Below are 23,505 nucleotides of genomic sequence, written 5' to 3'. Positions count from 1 at the left end.
GAACAGTTTACCCAAAAATGAAAATGACCCCATATTTTACTCACCCCAAAGTCATCCTAGGTCTATATGACTTTCTTCTTTCAGACGAACACAGAGGGCTTTTTTTGGTGGATAGCGGGCATTATTTTGAAGCAGATCTGCAACTGATCACGTGTCCTCTGAAGCAGATCGATGGGCTTTTGTAACAAAAGTATTTCTAGTTTTAAAATTATAACCTAAATAACTGCCTGAGTCCCGGCTTCTTGGCTGACTTCGGACTCAACGTAAATTGCGTTATACGTCAACTCATAAGTCAGCCAAAAATTATTTTATTTCCGTAAAAATGTATTCTCATCGCTTCATAACGTTATGGTTGAACCACTGATGGCAGATTAACTATTCTTCTAGACTTTGATACTTTTCTGCACTTTGACAGTCAGTGGGTCAAGACTAGTTTTCATCCAAAATATCTTAAATTGTGTTCCGAAGACGAACACATTGATTAATGACAAATGTATCATTTTGGAGTGGAGTAACCTTTTAAGTATGAATGCGATTAAATAAGTCTTAAGGTAGGCAATTTCACAGTGACCATATTGACGATATCCTCAAGTGGCCATTTCTAGCTCCTATATGTACCAAAGAAATCCCATTTAACTTCCTCATTCCTCTCAGGAACACCACTGATGGTACCACGTTCAGAGTCCCAATCCCCTCACACGATTTCACGTTCCATGCATTTTGTACTCCCAACAAAAGATCAACCGAGGATGGCACTTTTAAAGTTTTTTTTCTCACGTTGCACATCACAGCCATCGATTCCGACAAAAGCAGCATTTCAGCAACAAAGCTGAGTAGGACAATATGGATTTACTGAGGGAAAAAGCGTACATTTTTAAAAGTAAAAGCAACATGATGTATGGTATACGTCAGAGGCAGATTACAAAAGACAAGATGAAAGTGTGTCAATATTAGAACACATGGTTTGTTCATTTGTAACCGTGACATTTTAAAAACAATTATAAACAAGTGTAAAAATTCACTTTTCTTCTGTCAGAAACCCTCTTCAGGAGTATGTGCGGCTTGAAAGGCGCTCACATGTGTCTCTGCAACCAATTAGCAAACGGGCTTTTGATTGTTTTGGGATTTCCTTCGTTTTCTACAAGAATGCTCACTTTCAGTTATCCACGCTTTACTTCATTCACCTGAAAATAAATACAGTACCAGTCAAAAGTTGGGACACGTCTACTCGTTCTTTACTATCAATCCGAAAAGGGAATTATGTAGTGCCCTAAATCTTTCATGCTGTCTAGATTCCAGCTTTGCACACTATATTAATCTTTTTATTCTTCGCTCATACAATACTGAGGGGGTTTTCATACGTTCTGGACTCCTGGTGGCTGCTTTTCTGTTACTGTTCTTCCTAACCCAACCTTTTTTAACAAAGCATTTTTAGTTTTGTAAAGAGATTCATAGATAGGCACAATTTATTGTCGTCTATAAAACTATTTTCAAGCAGTTAAGCAGAAGCCTTTAGATTAAAAGGTTTTTAAGATCATGAAAACATTTCTGTCAAGTGTGTCCAAATCTACGACACCGACATTCTCACTTAAAAACAAATTGTTCTGTAAAAATCGTTGTGTAATAAGCATATGTGATATTGCGATGGTTTGGATCTGTGCACAAGAAATTGATTATTGTTATAAATAATTATGCACTTACAACGGGAGTAGTAAAACTGGCACATAACATCTGATTGATATTGTAGTAAATTTGAAGCAAACAACACTGGTTCCGTGTCAAAGTTTCCCTCTCCACACAGTCAAACATACAACACACAACTGGCATTACTGATGGAACAACATTTTTCTCTATACATCTCATACAAAAATAAAAAAATGTCATTGTTCCAATCTCTCTCTTTTTTTCCCGTCTTTGACTCCATATTGCACAGAGGTAGTGGCTATTAAGGTAAAGGGGAGGTGACCTAAAAATTGAGACAAAAAACTGCATCTTCTTGTTAAAAAGAAAAAAGAAGTATCTTTTGTTGTTGTGATGTTTTGTTGTGACCAAGAGGAATTGTAAAAGAACAAACTATAATACTGCAATCACATACAAAAGTAGTCCTTCATTTTGTACATTTTATACAGTGTTAACACTTAATCATTGATTTTCTTTCTGTTTTTTTCTTCTTTTTCTCTTTTTCTCAAAAAGGCAAATGGTATTTTCCATGTCTGGACCAAACCGATGGACAGTCTAAGCCAGGGGGTCCACCAGGGGCTCCTCGTCGCCCCGTGATAGCAGCTCCTTCTTCTCGTCTGTGCTGGCCAGGGAATTGCGGCTGTTGTGAGCGCCCATGTACAGAGTAGCATACACAGGATTGGTGAAGTTGGTTGGCTGCGAGAGAAAAAGTTGGAAATATATGGGATCAGCGGCGGCTGTCTGCTGTATGTAGGCTCTTTTGGTAATTCAAAATATTGCTACAATCATAAACCGTGTCACTGTATTCATAAGCGTTCACGCAAACGATCTATTACAACATACAACAGTTCTGGCATGGTCCAACTCAATCTGACCTAATGACATCATTATGACATGTCAGAGCTGATTGGTTCCCTGTCTGCTGTCTAGGTAGCCAATGAATTCTCTGCTCAACCCTCCATCCTCCCCAGCTCCACCTGCTACGTGGAGGTTCATGTATGCTATCTATGCATCTTACCTTGTCTGGATCCAGTGTGAAGTCAGCATCCAACAATTCTCCAACGTCGTCATCTTGCTCTCCTTCATAAATCTTATAGGCTGGGTTTCCGATCTCAACATTCATAGCGCCGTTTGTCATTCTCTGATGCTGAAAGCCTTTGGCTCTGCAGATACACAACGCGCAGTTTTTATTCACAGGAAATTAGGTTGTGAGGTCAGTATTACACTGTACAAAGCAGCAGAGGGAGAAATACGGCCACAACACAGAGGGATGCCACTAACAGTCACTGGAACAACCTAAAATGAAGCAACACCATCGCAAACCCAGCATTTACCAAAATACATAGTATGTGTGTCTAAACCGCTTGCCTGTAACCACAATTTTAAGTCAACCAACTTATTCGAAAATCTTTTGCAAAAGTACAAATCAGTACAAAAGTATGTGTATAAACAGGGCTGGGCTGTATGACTATAAGACCTTAGTTCATCTTCAAAACACAAATGAGGATGTATTTGAATAAAACCTGAGACATTTCTGTCCCTCCTTTGAATGTCCTATTCACCAAAACTTCAAAAACAGTTCATAAAGACACTGATACCACATTTTATGCTCTAAATAAATGAAGTGCTGTATGTGTCGATTAATGTTTATGCAAGTATAATCTAAATTAAATCTGTTTATCGTATGAAGATATGATATCTCTTATGAAGAGACACCACTCGATTCATATGGATTACAATCTCTATATAAACGTTTAGAAGCTTGAATGTTTGATCGTGTGGATCTTCATTGGAGGGACGGAAATCTCAGAGGTTTCTGTAAAAATACCTTCATTTTTGTTTCAACTATGAATAAAAGTCTTCAGGGTTAAGGGTGAGTAAACTAACCCTGTAGCATGCGTTAATTTCATTAAATTCAGCTCACGTGAGGTCACAGGCGTATGTTTATTGACATTTATTATTGAACTACAGCTTTACATGGGGTTCGTTCAGTGTAAAAAACTAAAATCCTGAATTTACTCACCCTCAAGTCAAACAAGATGTTTACGTCTTTCTTTCTTCAGTCAAAAAGAAATGAAAACATTCCAGGATTTTTCTCCACATAGTGGACTTCAATGGGGTCTTTTTCAATAGGATGCTGATTTTTTAGAAAATGTTCGATGGTTTCGTTTGATAAGACCCTGATTCCTCATGATGGATCATGCAGAGCTGCACTGAAACTGCAATTTTGACCTTCAATCCACTGACCTCCACTGAAGCCCAAACGGAGAAAATTCTGGAACGTTTTCCTCAAAAACCTCAATTTCTTTTCGACTGAAGAAAGAAAGACACGAACATCTGGGATGACATTGGGGTAAGTAAAGCAACAGGGAATTTCGATTCTGGAAGTGAACAAATCTTTTAAGAGGAGGCCCTCAGATGGCCACATTATCTTGATAAACACTGGGTTTTGAACATGGCACATGTTCAACAGATGCAGTCCTGCTGAGAACCGATCGTAGATAAACATACAGTATTACAGCGGCACCAGTATGGCTCTGTTGAAAACAAATACGACAGGTTCTCACAGTCTAAAAAAACTGGATCTATTTCTTTGTTCTTGGTAACAGATTACCACCTTCTCATCTAAACAAGGCACAAACCACTTGTAGGGTTTAAGTCAGGTGGTTTGATAGAGGTATGACAGAAAGAGATCGGGTGAGACCATGAAGACAACAAGAACACTTGGACCACAATTCTCCAAACCAGCGAGAAAGATGGACGGAATGGGAGAGAGACAAAATAAAGACATAATGGACAAAGACCGTTACCGCGGTCGTTTGGAGCGGGATTTGCCAAGCCTACGGAAAAGAGCAGATGCGGTTTACCAAGAAAGAAGGAGAGAAAAGAGGTGTTTTGGGATGGGAAGTTGCTTGTATTTCAAATTCTGAACAGTACAACACTTTAGAGAAGCGTACCTAAATGCAACTTTATAAAATACTCACCCTCTCATTCTTTTCCTGTACCATAATACTGCTCCTCCAATCAGCAACACCAACAGTATCAGTAAAACCAATGGAATAACTATTGAAGCTGTTCCTAAAACAAACAGATGTGATTATAACAAGTATTTAAGACTTTGGGGTAGAAATCAAAAACTGTACTTACGGCCACTGGATTCAGCATTTATATTGGGTGCAGGATTCTCACAGCGATGACCTTCCCATCCCAGAGGACATCTACGTGAAGGAACAGAGGAATTAGAGGATGAAATGGCAGGAGATAACGCAAGCTTTTTAACCCACCTGCAGGCATCAACTATGTGAATTATGCTGGAAAAAAACAAGGGTCATCAAAAGCACATGGAGAGCAATAAGAACCTGTCCACTTTACAAGATGAGACATGTTCTACGGGTAGCATACAAACCACTAAAAGACCAAAAAAATTCCTACACAAATTTGACTGATGAATGGAAAGCAGCGAAAAATCACAGCTTTAGTCATGAATAGAAGAATTGGGGTTCATATATCAAAAATGTTTTTTCTGGAGTATTGGGATTAGATGCTATCTCCAAGGAACCGTATATATCGAAAATAATTTGGTGGAGATCATATAATTTTGTTTTTGTCAGGTGGAACTATTGAATATGTTTTGGTTATATGACCTGCAGCTCTGTTGCTATTAACTAAAACTAAAACGATTACAAATTGTTTCCAGTAACTAAAATAAAGCTGAAAGTAAAATATAATTCAGGAAGAAAAACTTGAAAAACTAAACTAAAAAATGTCAGGTTTAACTTTACATAAAAAAAAAATTCAATTGAACTAAAAATAAAAGACAACAAGAAAAAAACATTACTGTTATAATATATGAATATGATTACAGTTACACCGCTTACTTGCACTGTGGGAGGTTTGTGGCACTAAGAGAGCACTGGCCGTTAGCACAGTATCCTTCACACGTATAACAGCTCGGCTGGATTCGGCCACTGGTACACCTATAACACACAGCCAACACGTGTTCATCAGAACATCAGAACACAGAACAAAAACACCTCGTAGGCAGTGTGCCAAAATACAGTGCCGTTCTAGAAACAAGTTTGCAGTCTATATATATGAGTATGAGTGTATATATAGGTACATATGTATGTATGTAGCCTAAATGTGTGTGTGTGTGTGTGTTTGTGTAAACACACGTATATACGAGTGTGTGTGTGCATAAACGTGTTTGTGTGTGTCTGTTTATTCTGTTTACTGAATGCAATTTCTATTATTCATATAATCATTTACCGGTGAAAGAATATGATATCTGAACGTATTTTGCTTGAAACTGCGGTCCTTTGTTAAAAAAGCATTTTTCTTAACATTTTCAAAAATGTTGTATTTCTGATGAAACCCATCTGCATTCAAGTGACGATAAAACACGAACACATAACAATAATGAAATAGATTTGTTTTTTGGTTGTAAAGCACAGGCTTGGTTCTCAATTTTGATATTCATATATTCATAGCAGAAAATACTCTGAAGGCCGTCAAATTTAGGTGAATATCATCAAAAATGCTGGCGGGCACCTTCACAAGGGTCTAAACAGAACTACAGAGGTGGTACATGTACTAGTCAGGTTCACAGCTTTCTTGTGCTTACATTCACACTTTTGCAAAGTATGCCAAACTTTCAGGGAAAATGTTGCCAAAAGCTTATAGTCATTACAGTGTGATTATAAAGGAATTCAGGATTGGCCACAACATAGCCATTTCTCATATCAAGATGCTGAATGAGCCAATTGAAACAGAACTGAGAGGAAAGTAAATGGTTGTAGCCCTAACATTTGTTTATGTGTGCTACAGCATGAGATTGTTTACCTGCATGTAACATCTCCATTTGGCTGGTTGATGTTGATGGGAATACACTTTCCATCACGGCAATAATGACACTTGTCCACTTCACAGTTGTTGCCGATGAAGCGAGGAGGGCAGCGGCATTGTCTCGACCCATCGCTCGACTGCATACACGTCCCTCCATGATCACAGAATCCATCACATGTGCCTGTTAGAGAACAACCGATTAACATCTAACTTCATCTCAGTTAGTTCATCATGGCTTGAAGATCGCCTTTAGACCCATGTGCTAATATGCACCAGATGAAGGGCCCTTTTTAATTATCCAGTGTGTGGCTTTAATGTGAAACTTAAAGACTTTTTCTGTAGTACTTACGATATTGGCACTGGTCTCCCAGGAGGTCCGCGGGACAGCTGCAGGTGGGCTGGTTTCCACGATTAACTGTGCAGTTTCCTCCATTCTTACAGTAGTTCTCGCATGTGCGCTGGTTGCAGTTGGGTCCTGTGAAGCCTGCCAGACAACGACAAGTCGGAGCTCCTAAAAAGATTAGAAGAAAAGTTATTTTTGCTTTATTATTGTTATTGCAACACCTTCCGCACCTCAACAGCATCTTTATCTACTATTCCTACAACGTGGAAGTGTAGAGAAGCAGAAGCAGGTGAGCAACGTCTCCCAAGATTTACTGATATGTTGTACAGCAACATCATGTAAAGTTAGACATGTGAGAGGATATTTAAAGCCCGTATGGTGTGTTTTTGTGGTTCTCTACCTGTGGGTGACGCGGTACACGTTCCTCCGTTCTGGCAGTAGTCTCTGCACTGGTTGAGCTCACATCTCTCTCCTCCGTAGTTGGGCTGACAGCGACACTTAGGCTGTTTTCTGGCATTCAGAACACAAGTTCCACCATTTAGACACAGCAGAGTGCAGGTGCCACTCGGAGCTGACGGGAGACAAAGAAACAGCTTGTTTTATACGAGGTCAACCCAAGTGAATAATCCATTTTATTTCCACAAGGTGACATTTCAGAGTAAATCTTCATAGAGAATAAAATGTGGGACTTAATTGGATTGTTATGGTTAAAAGTAGATGCTGGTCAAGTGCTGCTCTCAAGATGGACAGACCTTCCCAGTTTCAAAACATACCTAACCAGCATATGCTGTTTTTTCCAAAAGGGTGCTACCAGCCAAACCAAAACTATGCCAAACCAAATAGTTAGCTTGCTAAAACAATACCTGAAAGCTATTAAATCACCTCTACCCAAACATTTTCTTTCTTTGGGTTAACATGCACAAACGAATTGTTAATAATATGACCAAAAACACATTGAGAAAGACATTTCAACCAATCCGGTGAAGTTTAATTACATGCTAATTACAATCTTTTCTTTGCTGAACGCATTTTTTAAGTTGGTAAAATGACATTGCTTGAGCTCTGCTGTTTGAGCTACAGGAACACCACTGTCTTTGTCCAAGTCTAAATTCATTCCTATAGAGGGGATTCATCCGGTGCATGCACCTGACCTGAAGTTAACTTCCGCTCCGTGCTTGTTTATCGGCCTGGCTAGCGCCGCCGACTACAAAGCAGTTAAAGTTAAGGTGATGAGTAGAGGTTGTCGTGAGGTGCATACACATTTACTTTGGCGGCCCGCCACAATATCAAAACTGATTTTCCAAAAGGCTTTGATTTCGTTGAATAAACATGAGCACTGCAGGTTTCGAAATCAAAACGCAGAGAGGGTGTTCGTATATCACTGTATCTCCGACTGTCTTCAGAAAACTTTGCATGTAATTTCCATTTCCATTTCGGAGACTTGAGGAGGCATACAGGAGGTGAATATAGATGTTTCATTTTTTTTTATCCGATTCATTGTATCCTTTGGCAAAGGCAAAGGATTTCACGTGTTTACGATTGATAGATGTCTCAGAGCTGCTAAACCACACATGTGTGGCGGCTTTAACCCGGTTTAAGTTGAATACATTTAGCATACATTGATGTTACATCGGTAGCAATTTAGCACTTTGACAGTCAGTTTAAGATAATGTAAAAACTATATTATTGTGATTTTCGGGTAATTCACAAAATCAAACATTTGGGACACATTTACCATTGAAAAACAGTCCAGATCAACCTGAATTCACAACACTGTTTGAAATAATGACTGCATTACAGTATTTTACTTATAACTTCAGCTTTTTGAAGTAATTTGAAGCGTGCTAGCTGCTTATTCAGAAGGGTAGCTGGAATGTAGCATAACTGCTTTAATTTACAAGTAGCTTGTAGCTGGTTAAGCTATAGTTTCAGAGTAGCTTCCCCAACACTGATGGGATTATTTAGCAGTTTCAATTCATTTCCAGATCATCGTATTATTCTTGCCTCTGCTCTTATTTGTCCTCATTCCTGTCCCTGAATGCATAGCACAGGAACACATTAGACGTCGGTGTTCAATCAACGAATGCCACACGACATTGCAGCATCCGTTTCCCTTTTGATTTGAGAGGTCACAGCTGTATACTCACACACAGGGGACAGCGTTGGGGTGGGAACCTCCACGCAGGTGCCATTGTCCAGTATTCTGCCGTTGGGACACATACAGACCGGGCCGCTGGGGCTGAGCAGACACAACCACTCGCACTTCTTCCTGTCACATGGGTTGGCCACTATGAGATAAAACAGCACATGATGCATGAGCGATCAAACCGACCCTTACATATCAGTAAAAGGTAATAAAATGTCTCCCAGTAAGTTCAAATACAGTTATATGTACGAATCGGATTTATTTACTCTCTGGCTGTTTGTAAGGGTGGTACAGGACCAGATCTGTGGCATGGTTCATTCCTGTGGTCAGATGCTCCACTGGACTCTTGCCAAACTTGTTGACGCGGAAGACAAAGTTGTTGTGATAGGTCACACCATAAATGAAATCCTCAAAGATGTCGATACTGAAAGGATGGTGCAGACCTGAGAAAGAGAGAGAAAAACTTACAAGATTTACAATATATATAAAACCACATGTTTGTGCTCACATGCCTTCGCTCTAAAATACTGGATATATTTAGGATTGGACACTGATAGGACACTGTATAGTCTATATCATTTATGTACAGTAGGTGGGGATAGCAAAATAAAGTTAACTGTGAAATATTATACCTAAAAATTCTTCATACAGTGGGCAACTGGGATCAAAAATTGTGTTTTGACTCGAACTGGTCAAGCGAGTGACTCAACTGTTTTTAACGCTGGAGACAGCGACGACGGGATCGGTTCCGTTCAGTCTGACGCTCCCGATGACGGAGAGCTTGGCATCAGCCCAGTACAGACGCTCGTTGAAGTAATCCACAGCTAGACCTGGCAAACAAACCCAGCAGAAGTCATGTTACCGGTGTCACGGGTGCTTGAAGCCGAGCGTGTGGCGTTCGGTTCACGTGATGGCTGACCTGTGGGCCACTGGATGTTTTCATGCACCAGCGTCTCTCTCATGGTGCCGTCCATAGCTGCCGTCTCGATCTTAGGGTGGTTTCCCCAGTCGGCCCAGTACATGGTGCTTCAACGGTTAACATAGTTTTAATACAAAGCCAAGTACTTATTACAAGAGTTTTAACTCTAAGTATGAAGTGCTGATGCTAAAGAAGTGCGTCGATTATCTGCTCACCCTCTCGGAGGGTCCACCACGATGGCGTAGGGCTCATCGATCATTCCCGAGATGAGCGTCTTACGATTCCGCCCGTTCATCTGCGCCACCTCGATCACATCTCGACCAGAGTCCGTCCAGTAGATGTTGTTGGCCACCCAGTCCACAGCAATCCCACGAGGCATCTTCAGGCCAGGGATCTGTAAAAAAAATCATTCCTTACGTTCAATTCTGTGTTGGAGAAAGCTCATTTTAAAAGTAAAGCATTAAATTGTAGTGTTACTTCCTAAGAAACTAATTATACAACCGATCGCTTAGTTAAAGTGCACTTTGGATGAAGTTATTGTCTCTCGAAATCTTTGTCGACTCATTGAAACGAATAATTTTTAAAATGAATCCCAAGCCGTTTCCAAGTCATACTGCTGGTCTTTTCTCAATGCAAATTCATTTTTCACGACTAGGTGCCACTTTTGAAGCAGTAAAAATAGCGGTTTCCCCGGTAACGCTGCACACAAAGCAGAACAAACACTGCTTTATCAGGCATTACAGGCGAGATGAGTTGAAAATGAGACCAATCATCCAATCACTGCAGATGAGGGGGTTGGAAAAAAATCAATTGTTGAGAGAATCGTTTTGGAATTGTTGAGTAACAAAAGTAAAAATAAATGCATGTAAGACCTTTCATGCATCTCAGCCAACACGATATGAACCTTTCATTGCCCATAATAGGGGCACTGTAATAAAACACAATAAGTACATTGTACAGGTATTTTTGTATAAGTACATAGCAGTTAAGGCCACCTAATATAAAGTGTAACTTTGGTGATATTTTCTTATCTAACCTCTAGATCGGTAACTCTGGAATCGCTCTGTCTTCGGTTGCGGTTTGAGTTTGGCGAAGCAGGTCCAGCAGAAGGCTGCTCGAAGGATGAGATTCTGCCCGTGTGCCAGTTGGTCCAGAAGATCCGTTTGGATTTGATATGCATGTCCATGGCATCGATTCGTACATTGGCGTCTCCTTGGAAGGCCTGTTCATATATCCAGTTTTGCATTGCAGGATACAAACTGCGAATTTCATTATCATCGGCCACGTACAGAGCCTGTTTGTCACTGCCTGGAATGACAGATAGGGGGCGACACAGCGCAAGGACATAAATGTAAAACTGAGAGTAACAAACAATATACTGTGATGTGAAGAATATAAAGCATCTCATACAGTATACTCACTTAAGAGATATGCATGTAACATATGATGCATATTATCGCTTAGCTCAAATCTGCTACATGTGGCTATAAGGCAGATATTAAGAAGATATGATGATATTGGTGTAACTGTGTAGTTTGACACGTACTGTCAGCCTTGCAGGTGTCGTTCACTTTGATGAAGTTCTTGTAGCAGCTGCATTTGTGAGAGCCTTTAGTGTTGTTGCAGATGTGAGAACAGATCCCGAACTGCTTGCACTCGTTCACATCTGTCGAGAGAGAAACATGACAAGACGCAGATATAAATGTAGTGATTATATGACGGATTCGTTCTTGTTCGACGCTGCTGGCATGATCTGTAATTAGAAACACTGATTCTTTTTTTACACCCACATTTTGTGTTTGTGTTACGATTGGTTTTAGGGCATAATTTTAGCTTTGTCTTGTCATTATTGTTTTTTTATTAATAATCCCTAAAGCATACGCGATCTATGTGCGCTTGTTCGTATATTTCTAGTGCTCTCTTTTGTTTTAAGCTAATACCTAACCTCTACCATTGCAGTAGAATTTGTAGAAAAAAATGTCAGTCGATTCGATACAAGGAGTCTCTACAGGAGGCATATGAGGGACATTATATAATGTGTTGATGATAGAGCTGTTAAAAGAGATATTTAATATAATTCGGATTGCATTTGTCTAAAAAAGAACATCACATACATCTAGGATGCATCGAAGGGGAGTAAAACACCTAATTTTCATATCTGGGTGAACCGACGCTTTAAAGCAATATAATGTTTTGAAGCTTTATAATGAAGCTTCATCCAAAGTTTAAGAGAAATAAATAAATACGCATGACAGCAGCTTTGTTGGTAGTACCTGTGCACGTTTGTGGATGAGTTTTCTGGAAGCCGGGTTTGCAGGAGCAGAACGAGTCGCTTCCGTTCACCACACAGTGACCTTCATCTTCACAAATGCTGCGGTTGTTACGGCATTCGTTTAGACCTGAATCTGTTCACAGATACGGAACAGCACAAACAGTGAACCTCGATCTTATCCGTTTGGCCGAGGAAGCTGTCGAATAAACGAACAGACTAACTTTTCTTGTTGCAGCTGATCTCGTCGGAGCCGTAGTCCTCACAGTCGTTGAAGAAATTGCAGCGTAGGTTAAGGCTCACACACTTCCCAGTGCTGCAGGTGAACTCACCCTTTCCACAGACCGCAGGCGCTGGCGTTTCTGACACGACATAGAGGACACATTCACTTAATCTACAGACTCATGACTGCCTATAATTAATAGAAACAAATCAGTGCATGAAGGAACGAATCCCCCACTTTCTGTTCAACACAGTCATGCTGTGTCATTTCCGCCTGCTGTAATAAGAAATTCTGCATCACCTCTTAAAGATGGCTTTTTTGACAGTCTTTTTTAATTTCATGGTTTGCACTTCATCCTAGATTTCAGATTTTTTCTTGCCATAAAGTTACAGAAATATATTCACTGTGAATCATGAGGTTGGGTGCAGGAGCATTTTTGCACTGATCTTCAAATCGAAATATTAAAACCCCAAAACACGTGATGCAGCTGTTGAAATTAAAACATGTTTTGAAGGAGAGGTCTATCCAAAGTACCAGATAACTGTGTTGTTATCCAAATCATTTGCACAGAATATGAGTTGAAAAGTCAAATACATAACGTATTAGGGTCAGTAATGATACATAACTATCGGCTATATATTTAGGGCATCATTTCCTAAGTTAAGCAAAATTAAATAATAAAAAAAATACAAACACCTATATGTATATACTAATATTGTCAGTAGGACATGGTAAAAGAAATGTATTTAAAGGCAATATTGACATGCAAAAAACATGACATTTTAAATAAATCAGCCAAGAAAAGTAGCAATTACTCACGGCAGTTGAGTTCATCACTGTTGTCTCCGCAGTTGTCAACAGCGTCACATTGTTTGGACACTGGCAGGCACACTCGGTCATTATGGCATCTGAACTGTCTGGTGGGAGGACACTGAAACCTCTCTGAAACACACCGAATAAAAGCACACCGGTGAAGATTCAGACAGGTCAGAACGAACATTCAAAAGCCCAATCCGATAGAGTTTGTGCAGCAGTTAATATAAACGCAGCTATGCTGCTAATGCAAGCAAAGAATCGCAAGGCATGTTTTATACTATATTAACATCTTGTATGCAAAAGATAGAGTCCCTGATACATAGCTGTTACTATATTGTGTGTTTAATTGCACTTGCATTGCAACATTGACTAGCATAAAGCAAATAATCTGATTAATATCTGATTGCATATATTTACAGTTCTCAGTGGGCAAAATTCCATCATTACTTACAAGTGAGCGCAATCAAGAAATATGATCAGAATTATATGATAATGATCAAATGATGCAAAATATCTTTTCTGTGAAGCGTTTAATTCGGTTACTCAAAAACAGGCTCTGGCAGATGGGGATTTAATACATAAACCATCTCGGTTTTAATTTCCCACAAATACAATTAGCCGCATAAAATGACGAAGCCTGGTGCAATATTTGGGTCACATCGTCCACCGCTACGCATGTACCACAGTTCTGGGAAATATTTAAATGGGAGTCTGAAGAGAATACGAAGTGCCAATTGAGTTGAGACAAAAGAGAATTACTCACTGCACACGTCTGGGTTCTCGTCTGAATTGTCTCCGCAATCGTCCTCGCCGTCACACATCCAGCCCAGTGGCTTACACAGAGTGTTATTACACTGAAACTCATCCAGAGGGCAGAACTGACCCACTGCACACACACACACACACACACACACACACACACACAGGGTAACTCATCTGTATTCATTCCAGCACAACCACACAGCAATTACCGTGTGTGTGTGTAAAACACTTGGCAGCGCATCTTCAGAAAGGCCTCCTTGAATACTAAAACCCTCTCCAGAGTCTGATCACTCTAATTAATACTGCAGGCACTGGTTTATGGGTAATACTGTTGTTTAAAAGAACAGTTCAACCATAAATAAAAATTCTATCATTATTTACTTATTCTACCATCATACCTTTTTAAATCTGTATGGTGTTCTTTTTTTTCCTCCTGCTCTTTCCAAAAAGACAATAAAAGCAGTCCATACAACATGTGCGCTATATTTCGAGCTAAAAATGTAACCTAAATAATGACATTTTGGTCTGTTGGTATATGAATATAGTGCAAAATCATATGGATTTCTTTTATGGAGTTGTCAGATGTGGTCGCAATACATTATTATTGCACAGAAAAGATCTAGATTTTCAACATTTTTTCTAATCAGAAAGTTAGGTCAGAAAGTTAAAAAAATAGTTCACCAACAAATGAAAATTTGGAATGGGTGCCGCCGGAATGAGAGGCATGTGTGTGTGTGTGTGTGTGTGTGTGTGTGAGAGAGAGATAGATTACATAAAACATTATATTTTGGCAATACATGAAAATGAGCTGTTGTTTTTATCATATTGATTTTTTTTGGCCAGTGGTTATTGTGCTGTTGTAAGACCTTTAAAATAATAGAAACCATTTGGCCTAGAACTATAGTATAAGCACAGATCAAGCGCTGATTACAAATGAAAACTCTGATCAAATATGCAAGGATGACAGGTGATGGACTTTTTCACTCGAGAAAGCGTTATTATGAATTAAGGTCTCGTATTATAACCAACATTTGGGCCTAAATTTCTTTATGGATTTGTTTCTTACAAACATAGATTTCTTCATTCTGACTGCACCCATTCACCGCAGAAGATCCACCTGAGAGCAAGTTATCTCTCAAATATGATGAAGAAACAGCCTCAAGCCACACAACATGGAGTAGTGTTTTAAGTATGTGTTGGGTAGAATATTCCTGTATTAATGACAGTTTCGGATCGTGGTAATTCAGCATTTAGCGTGTTTATGTGCTATTTTAACCTCCAGTGTCGCAGTTCTCCTCGTCGCTGCCATCCATGCAGTCGGCATCGGCGTCACACCTCCAGCGGAACGGGATACAGTGACCGTTCTTACACTGAAACTGGTCATTGTCACACTTCACATCACAGCCGTGCTGCAAAGACACACACGCCACATACTGCAGTGAATATTAGCTGTTCACGAGAATCATTGCTGAAGCGTGTGTTTTCCTGATGCAGATACGAATAAGTGGTTTTGTGACTTGCCTCATCAGAGCCGTCTGCACAGTCATGATCTCCATCACACTTCCATCTGCCAGCAATGCAGCGTCCGCTGGTGCAGGCAAACTCGCTCTCAGAGCACTGCCTGGGCACTGGCACAGACACAAAACACACTTCTGTCAAAGTTCAACAGTATCATATTGTCATATTTTAGAATACCGTAGGGTGAATCTTACAAGGCAGTCAAAACAAATCCAAGTCACATTTCACTACATGAGAAAGAAAGAAAGAAAAATTATAATAATATTTAGCATAAAACAAAAACGTCTCAAGGTCACATATGTAACCCCTAGTTCCCAGAGGGAACGAGACACTGCGCCAAGCGCTTTGGGAATGCCTTAAGCGCGACCATGCTCGCAATTGTGTGTGTAATCAGTTCAATGGATGTGTGCTACGTCACTGAAGGCATGACGTGTGACCAGGAAGCTATAAAAGCATGTGAGGTGAATACAGCGGCAGCTCTGGAAAAATGAGGGAAGCACTCACAGGGAAGCCGGAAGTATGGCAGGAGACGCAGCACCTTGTTACCTTGGGGAACTAGGGTCACATACGTAACCTTGAGACATTCCCCTTCTGGAAGTTGAGCTCCGTCAAATGCTTTGGAAATGAGATGCCCATGCCGCCAGACTTTCGAGTCCCCTGCATAGTGTGGAAAGGAGGAACCAGGAACGGTATGGACGTCATGGTCATAAAACCAGATGAAATTGAGTAGAGTAGATCAGCCCACAGCGTTACAGATGTCCTTAATGGCTACACCCGACAGGAAGGCTTTAGAGGCTGCCACACTTCAGGTGAAGTGAGCCTTTGAGGAGAGGGGAGGCCAGATGACTCATAAGCCATTGTGATGACATCCACAAGTTCGCAGCTTGGTGGACAAAAGCCATGTGCAATTCAGCTGATCAGGCTGCCGTAAGGGAGGAGGACAGATTGCCTGGAGTGTGAAGGGCGGAGGTAATGACGCCAGTCTTGGATATAGCTTCAACAAGGGGAGCAAACACAGACCTCCCTGGTGGTTGATATAAGAGATCACCGGTGTGTTGTCAGTGTACACCAACACATGGTGATCTCAGGAGAAAGATCTTGAGTGCTTCAGTACAGCTAGCCAGAACCTGCTCAGAACCCACCACAGTGGAAACGGTCCCATTGAAACGAGGGGGAGAAGAACCGAACTGGATTCTGTAACCTCTTTCTACAGATATTTCAAGATATTTGGCAGAAGCTTCCTTGCTGCTACAAAAACTACTAAGGGGATCAGTCTCTCAAGACTGACCTCCAGTGTTAGAGGAGACCTCCTCAGAGGATGTGAGCCCCCCTCTACACTGGGACGAACACTGGAAGCACTGGTGGTGGCAAGGTTACCAGCTCGATCTCAGGAGATAAAACAGGCACTGTCTGATGAGCTCTACCCCAGGCACAGGTCAGACAGAACTTCTTTGTCAAAGACTTCTTAGCAAGAAGCACGGTCCTCAGATCGCTTACTGGTCACACGTCGTCTCGTCCGAGACTTAGCACCCATCCATTGGACTGATACACACACAAGTCACAGCGAGGTCATGCTGTAGGGATTCCCAAAGCGTTCAACGCAGTTCAAGTTCCAGAAGAGGAACTGTTGTTAGGCTAAAGACTTTTTGACATCATAATATTATTTTTTTAATGACAGTAAAGCACGTTTTCATCGCAGTTCTCATTTGTCGAACACAACAACAATTAAACAAATTTAAGGAGCATTTATACACAACTGTTTAACAGTTTGGTGTCAACGAAGCTTTAAAAGACATCTTTGATGCTCATTTGAGTTAAAATGACTCGCAGCAATAAGAACTGAATAAGAATCGCCACTAGCTACGCTCCCATCCACCTCTTATGCACAAAACGCTGGATTGGAAATGTAAAAATGTGCATACATTCTAAAAAAAACCTATGTGCACATTTGAGTAGCATAAACATTTTATCGGATAAGAAAACGTGCATAAACTACGATGTAAACACATTTACAAAATAAATGTGCAGACCGATATGTTATTTTGGTCATTCTGAAATATTTTTGCCAATCTAAAGTCTTACATGACTGTTTCCAAAGAGCAGCATCTGCCTCACCGTGAGGCGCAAGAAATTTATCATATATGAAAATTATATTTAGTGGCTTCTCTTGCTATTCTAAATCATATTTACAACCAGTTTAACAGGAAGTGACGATTTTGTTCTCTTTGACTTGTTGGATGGAGATGAAAAATGTGCTTTGTTGTCATTAAAATAATGACATTGTGCAAAAAAATCAAACAAGCTGAATGTTCTAAAAAGAAAAGGTAAAAGGTAAAGGTATGCCACATGTGAAATGTGGCATGGGATTTTTTTCTCGACGTTCACAGGGTCTCATTAGATCACTTCAGCTCTAGAAGCAGGGTTTTTTTAGGTAATATGATTGTTAAGGGCATACATCTGAAACCAGAGGCACAAGGACAGATGAAGGTTTGGGTGTTCGGGAACAGCAGGCAAAAAAAAACAACAACAAAAAAAAACATTACAGCTCAAAAGCTACAGGAAAGGGTTTCAGTGGCTAGCTGCTGAGTACTGGAAAAGGCTCGTCATTAATCATTGATTATCATGATTATATCGTCTTTAACGTTTACGTGTACCGTAAATCGCTGTCTTCAGTTTTTTTAATGCTAAGTAAAACAGAAAAGAACATTCAAGCCTCCCAGCGTCACCAGCGAGCAGCCACTCACAGATGTTCAGGACTGAAGTGGACATTTGAAAATGGAAACCTACCTCTAACCCACATCAATGTGGCAGTGTGAAATGAAGAATAAACAAGATGTAGACACGTAAATGACCGGACGAAACAAAAACATGCACAAAGGAAGAAAAAAAAAGTTCTCTCGTTCTTTAAAATGCGCTCATGAACAAATAAATGAGAATGACAGCGACCGGGTTTTCAGTTCATGTCGTATCGCCGCCTGCCACTCTGAGAGCCTGACAGTAGGGCTTTCTTCCGGAACGTTCTGTTCTTGCTGTCACTGCTGGGATGTAAGGTGAAACATATGTGCCTGATGTTCATCCGGACCCCTGGAGTCTCAGCGTTCAGAAGCAGAAGCAGGGGATGGAAACCTACCGCACTTATCCTCGTCCGAGTTGTCCCCGCAATCATTGTCATAGTCACACTGCCAGCGGCCGGGAACACAGCGGTTGTTTTTACAGCGGAACTGATATGGCTCACACGTCCTCTCATCTGCATATACAGACACAACATTAATGCTGTTCTTCAGCCCCATCTTTAATAAATAACTTAATTTAGTTAACAAAAATCACAAATCTTTCATAGTTTTGCTCATCTCATGTTGCTCCAAACCCATAACAATATGGTTATTCTTCAATATCTTAGCAATTTTTTTTTTTATGAAACTTAAGAGGTTTCTGTCCTCCCAAGGAGATCCAAATGCAAAGATTTAATTTACATTTTTACATTTACATTTTACATTAATTTACACTTGTATCTCTTCGCAAAATTAATCCACTTAATTCATATGTGCAAGTCCACAAATTAAATAAAAAATGTCTTGATTTTTGTTTCAACAATGAACCAACGTCTTCTGGGTCTGCAGTGATATGAGGGTGAGTAAATGAAAATCGTGTTGCATCAAAACACTGTGGGGTGATGTAGAAACCAGGATGCTTACAAGTGCATCCCGAACAAACAGCATCAGCTCAGAATGCCTTCTACATATGTCCGTCAGAGTTTATACTTGTTTGCCTGTGCCAGTCCTGCTGAAAAAACAGGGTCCTTAGCTGATCCTGTGCTGGTCCCAAGCAACTAGCTCCTGCTCAGGACCAGCTTTCTACTAACTACGACTTTTCCCTCAATACATACTTAATTTGCTGCCTAATAATAGTTAGTAAGGTAAGTTGATAAGTTTAGGTTTTGGGTAGGATTAGGGATGTAGAATAAGACATTAATATGTGCTTATTTGCTAATAATAATTGGTTATTATTCTAGTAATATTCATGCTAATAAATTAATGATTTTTTTAACTCATCTATAAATTATATTAAATTTCTACATAATTAAGAGTGTAGCTACTTGAGGTAGATTTTTGCTGCTGTCATCACCAATCAAACTAGGTGGGCGTGGTTTCATCAACCAGCTCCCGCCTCTTTGTCCATTTTTGATTATCCGAGAGTGACACGCGGTGATGCAATGCCAAGATGGCGATGGCCAGCTCCACCCACTTTCATCTTCAAAAACATACAAGTGACATCACAGACCCTACGTCCATGTTTTTTTTTACAGTCTATGATTAAAACGAGTGGTGAGCAAAGAGTCTAAATAAGGCCTATATCTAAGTGACTATGTGGTCCTACCTGCCTATGTATCAGATCACCTAACAGCCCTGCTCAGTCAACCTCTTGATGTTCGCATAGTCTATGCCCCAATATAGCACCGTCTCCACCGTTACCAACCAAGACTTGTAGAACAACTTTGGGTGGGAAAGGTGGCGGGTCAAGACAAGGGTCCGCAGGCATACCGGGCCTCAATGAGAGTGAAAGTGAATACAATCCAAGAACTGAGAGCTGTAGAGCTATACTGCATCTTTACACAAACAGTCTAACGTTGCCCTGAAAAGAACAGTATTTCGTTGTTTATCATGGGCATAGTCTCTAAACTGTTTGTTTAGACAGCACGAATAGTGTACCACAAAAAAGCGAGCCCTCCTCTTTAGTGACTTCATCATCCAGTCATTTATCTCTAGATGTGAAATCGTTTGGACATCGTTTTGAGGGAAATGATATAACCAAGAAGCCTGTGACCATTGGTGCATTCAACTCAAAGTAAGGTGGCTTCTAAAATCTTTCTTCATGCCTGCAGAACATTTGTGATGTGGCGGGCTTTTCTTCCTCACTAACATTCATCAGAATCTATTATTTAGACCTGGGATTTCGGGTTTTTAAATTTGAAAAAGCTTTTAAATTCTCCTCTCTTAGCTTTGCTAGCCCTGATTCATGGTAGACAGGTATTCATCAGTATGGCGAAGCAGATTTATGTCTTATCTCAGGTTACGTCTGTACCCATGGACCCCTTAAAGGAAACCAAACACTTCTTCCCCCTGCATCCCTGTGAGCGACTTGCTTAGACCTATCAGAAACTAATGCTGTTTGTTCCGGATGTGCTTTTAAGCTTCCTGATTTCAACATCACTCTCCCCATGATATCTTGCCACTCCATTGGACTGATTTCAAACGTGCTTCAAGACGTGATCATAGAGTCTTTCCCAATGCGTTTTGACACGCCATCTTGTTTCCACTCAGGGAATCATGGTTACAAATTTAAACTCAGACATTGTTAACGAACTATCTCTTTAAATTTTAAATCAAGGAAACCGCTCTAACATATTTCATTTGCTAGTCTTGTAAATGAGCGTATGAACGCACCACACTCCTCTTTGGGTTCATCTGAAGAATCGCCACAGTCATCCTCTCCGTCGCATTTCCAGCGAGCTGGAATACAGCGGCCAGAGTCTTTACAGCGGAACTCATCCACACCACACGTCATCTGAGCTACAGAAAGGAATATAAGAAAGAACTGAATTAATGACATCAATATGCGCTAATCGTGTTCAAACTAAAGCATTAGCAGGCGTCAAGCTATTTTGAGAACATAACCATGCACGTTTCTATGTATTAATAGGACTGGCAATGGATAATGCACTTTGAGTTTTGATTAAAATGTATGTAATGAGTTTTCAATTAAAAAAATATTCCATTTACTGCAGTTGGCGGGTTCGTCAGATCCATCAACGCAGTCATTATCACGGTCACACACCCACACACGTGGAATACAGCGCTTGGTTATGGCACACTGGAACTGGTTAGGTGCGCACGTTACCTCCGCTAAATACAAATAAACAGGTTAAAACTGAATCATATTTTTAAAAGAAAAAAATCATAATGCGATGTTAAAAACACACGCTAAACTAAAAAAAGAGAATTTGAGGTATTTCAGTATTCTACTTGTGCGCAAACATGTTAGTATTCAAAAGATTTGTGTCTGTAAGATATTTATTGAGTCTCTCTCAAAGGCTGCATGAGTAAAAATACAATCAAATCCTTATAACGCTATAATTTGAAATAACTCTTTCGTGTTCTAATACATTTTGTTTGCCCTCTGTTTCTCTGTCTGATTTTGTCTTAATGTTTTGCATTTGCTCCTCATCTTCATGTGCTTTTATTAAAGCTTCTCTTAGATTCTTAAAATCTGGAGTTCAAAGAAACATTTTGTAATTAATCCTAGTCCTGGAGCCACTTTGGACGTCTCCCTAATCATTCATACCTCATTCAGCTCATTACAGAACATAAATAGTTTGTAATAGTTTTTCTTCACAAAATGAAAAAATCATTTTGACCCCAATGATCTTTCAGATGAGCAAACACATCTTCCAGAGGACAGGAACAGAAAGGTTGTGATGTGTATGTGGCCATACAACCAATCACATTAAAATCAAAGACACAGCGTGGCTTTGTGAGATTATTAAAACACACCTTTTTTGTTTTATTGTCTTATAATGAAACTCACGGCAGTCTTTCTCATCCTCTCCTTCCCCGCAGTTGTCTTGGCCGTTACAGCGGAATATTCCAGGAATACAGCGACTGGGATTGGTGCATTTAAACTGACTGGGCAAACACACGTGAATATCTGCAAATCACACGCACAAAAGATGAAAAGATTGGAACTTATTATTTATTAAAGCAATCATGTGTTGCCGCAATCTTACCACATATATAAACACATAAACTTAGACACAAAGTCAAGCCCTTAAAAAACAGCAGCAATAGCATTATTCAAGCAGTAGTATTAAATACACTCTTTGTACTTAATCCAGTAGCTCACTAGCACATTATTAATACTCTTTGTGCATATTCTGGAAATTTTACAATGATTATTAAAAATTCAAGTCTGGTAGACAGAGTACAAATATCTAATACTTTAGTTTAAGTGCATGACAGAATATTAGTCCAATAAAAAAGTATACTCTAAGTACTCAATTTTACGTGAGTACTTGATTTTCAATGTAAAGTTTAGAAAATATGTGTTAACGTTAGCATAAAAAACTTTCAAAAAAACTTTACATAGGACAAAATGTTTGGCAAATACTGTAGAAGAATGATTTGCAAATATACTTTATTATAGTAGTTATTAATATCTCATTGCATCATTATATGATATGATTATATGACTGCTATAGCAGAGAAGACTGTGCATGGGCTTTCAATTGCATGATTAACAAATTTTCTAGTACAATAGTTAGAACAACATGTAGTGAAGTAAAGGTTTTCCAAAATAAAATTTTTAAGGTGTCTGTAATACAGACTAATTATATAGTACGTACTTAGTGGTAGTACTTGGCTCCTGTCTGCTGTTCTGATGAGATATTTGCATTTGGAGCTCCATGTAGCTTTGCTTTTCTGTTTATCACTCTCTGTTGCTTGAAGTGTTTAAATATAACTTAATTCCCTCAGTATCCAATATCCAAACTAATCTGACTAATTTGACTGTTGATCATTCGCCTTTAATCTAAAAAACGTGTGCAGTACGTATTTCTTTCGTGCCTATTGTTGTTTAATTTTTTCTGCTCTGTTCCATTTATTGTTCACTCCCGCTCGCTCCGTTTTTCATTAATTCATCAAACAACAGTGGTAAGTTAATCATCCATCACTCCATCCCGGTGAGTGAAAGGCTTCTCTCTGCATTGGCACGTAAGCTGCTTGCCACATGTATAGTTTATCTCTCTCTGGTTTTAGAATTAGAGACATACGTTCAAAATCTAATCGAGGAAGAATGGGCTAGGTCAGGAAGCAGACAGACCGGCTAAACCGACCTGTCTGCATAATACTTGATGGCTGCTATGTTAATTCTTCTTCATCGGTTGGGAACCTAAGTGTTTGATAGCAATCTTTCCTTTGAAAAACATGTT

At 39.8% G+C, this 23,505-nt stretch overlaps 1 protein-coding gene across 1 annotated transcript in view; it reads right to left on the bottom strand.

Moving 5' to 3' along the window:
- Window positions 1–830: 830 nt before the first annotated feature.
- The window catches only part of lrp1aa (low density lipoprotein receptor-related protein 1Aa), a 106,127-nt gene continuing 83,452 nt past the window's right edge, over window positions 831–23,505 (bottom strand). The window contains exons 65-90 of the mRNA XM_043251829.1: window positions 22,107–22,226; window positions 21,302–21,424; window positions 20,966–21,091; window positions 18,652–18,768; window positions 15,525–15,631; window positions 15,280–15,412; window positions 14,005–14,127; window positions 13,245–13,367; window positions 12,427–12,564; window positions 12,207–12,338; window positions 11,480–11,599; window positions 10,970–11,241; window positions 10,149–10,327; window positions 9,934–10,040; window positions 9,725–9,844; window positions 9,281–9,457; window positions 9,016–9,156; window positions 7,269–7,439; window positions 6,875–7,036; window positions 6,523–6,706; window positions 5,559–5,657; window positions 4,828–4,898; window positions 4,665–4,758; window positions 4,491–4,520; window positions 2,699–2,843; window positions 831–2,376 (exon numbers count right to left, since the gene is read on the bottom strand). Coding sequence (XP_043107764.1) covers window positions 2,236–2,376; window positions 2,699–2,843; window positions 4,491–4,520; window positions 4,665–4,758; window positions 4,828–4,898; window positions 5,559–5,657; window positions 6,523–6,706; window positions 6,875–7,036; window positions 7,269–7,439; window positions 9,016–9,156; window positions 9,281–9,457; window positions 9,725–9,844; window positions 9,934–10,040; window positions 10,149–10,327; window positions 10,970–11,241; window positions 11,480–11,599; window positions 12,207–12,338; window positions 12,427–12,564; window positions 13,245–13,367; window positions 14,005–14,127; window positions 15,280–15,412; window positions 15,525–15,631; window positions 18,652–18,768; window positions 20,966–21,091; window positions 21,302–21,424; window positions 22,107–22,226 — 3,455 coding nt within the window. The 3' untranslated portion in view covers window positions 831–2,235. The remainder of the gene's footprint in view (window positions 2,377–2,698; window positions 2,844–4,490; window positions 4,521–4,664; window positions 4,759–4,827; window positions 4,899–5,558; window positions 5,658–6,522; window positions 6,707–6,874; window positions 7,037–7,268; window positions 7,440–9,015; window positions 9,157–9,280; window positions 9,458–9,724; window positions 9,845–9,933; window positions 10,041–10,148; window positions 10,328–10,969; window positions 11,242–11,479; window positions 11,600–12,206; window positions 12,339–12,426; window positions 12,565–13,244; window positions 13,368–14,004; window positions 14,128–15,279; window positions 15,413–15,524; window positions 15,632–18,651; window positions 18,769–20,965; window positions 21,092–21,301; window positions 21,425–22,106; window positions 22,227–23,505) is intronic.

This window comes from Puntigrus tetrazona, chromosome 11 (assembly GCF_018831695.1).
Source record: "Puntigrus tetrazona isolate hp1 chromosome 11, ASM1883169v1, whole genome shotgun sequence".
Classification (NCBI taxonomy): domain Eukaryota; kingdom Metazoa; phylum Chordata; class Actinopteri; order Cypriniformes; family Cyprinidae; genus Puntigrus; species Puntigrus tetrazona.
This window is presented reverse-complemented; position numbering and strand designations above follow the sequence as displayed.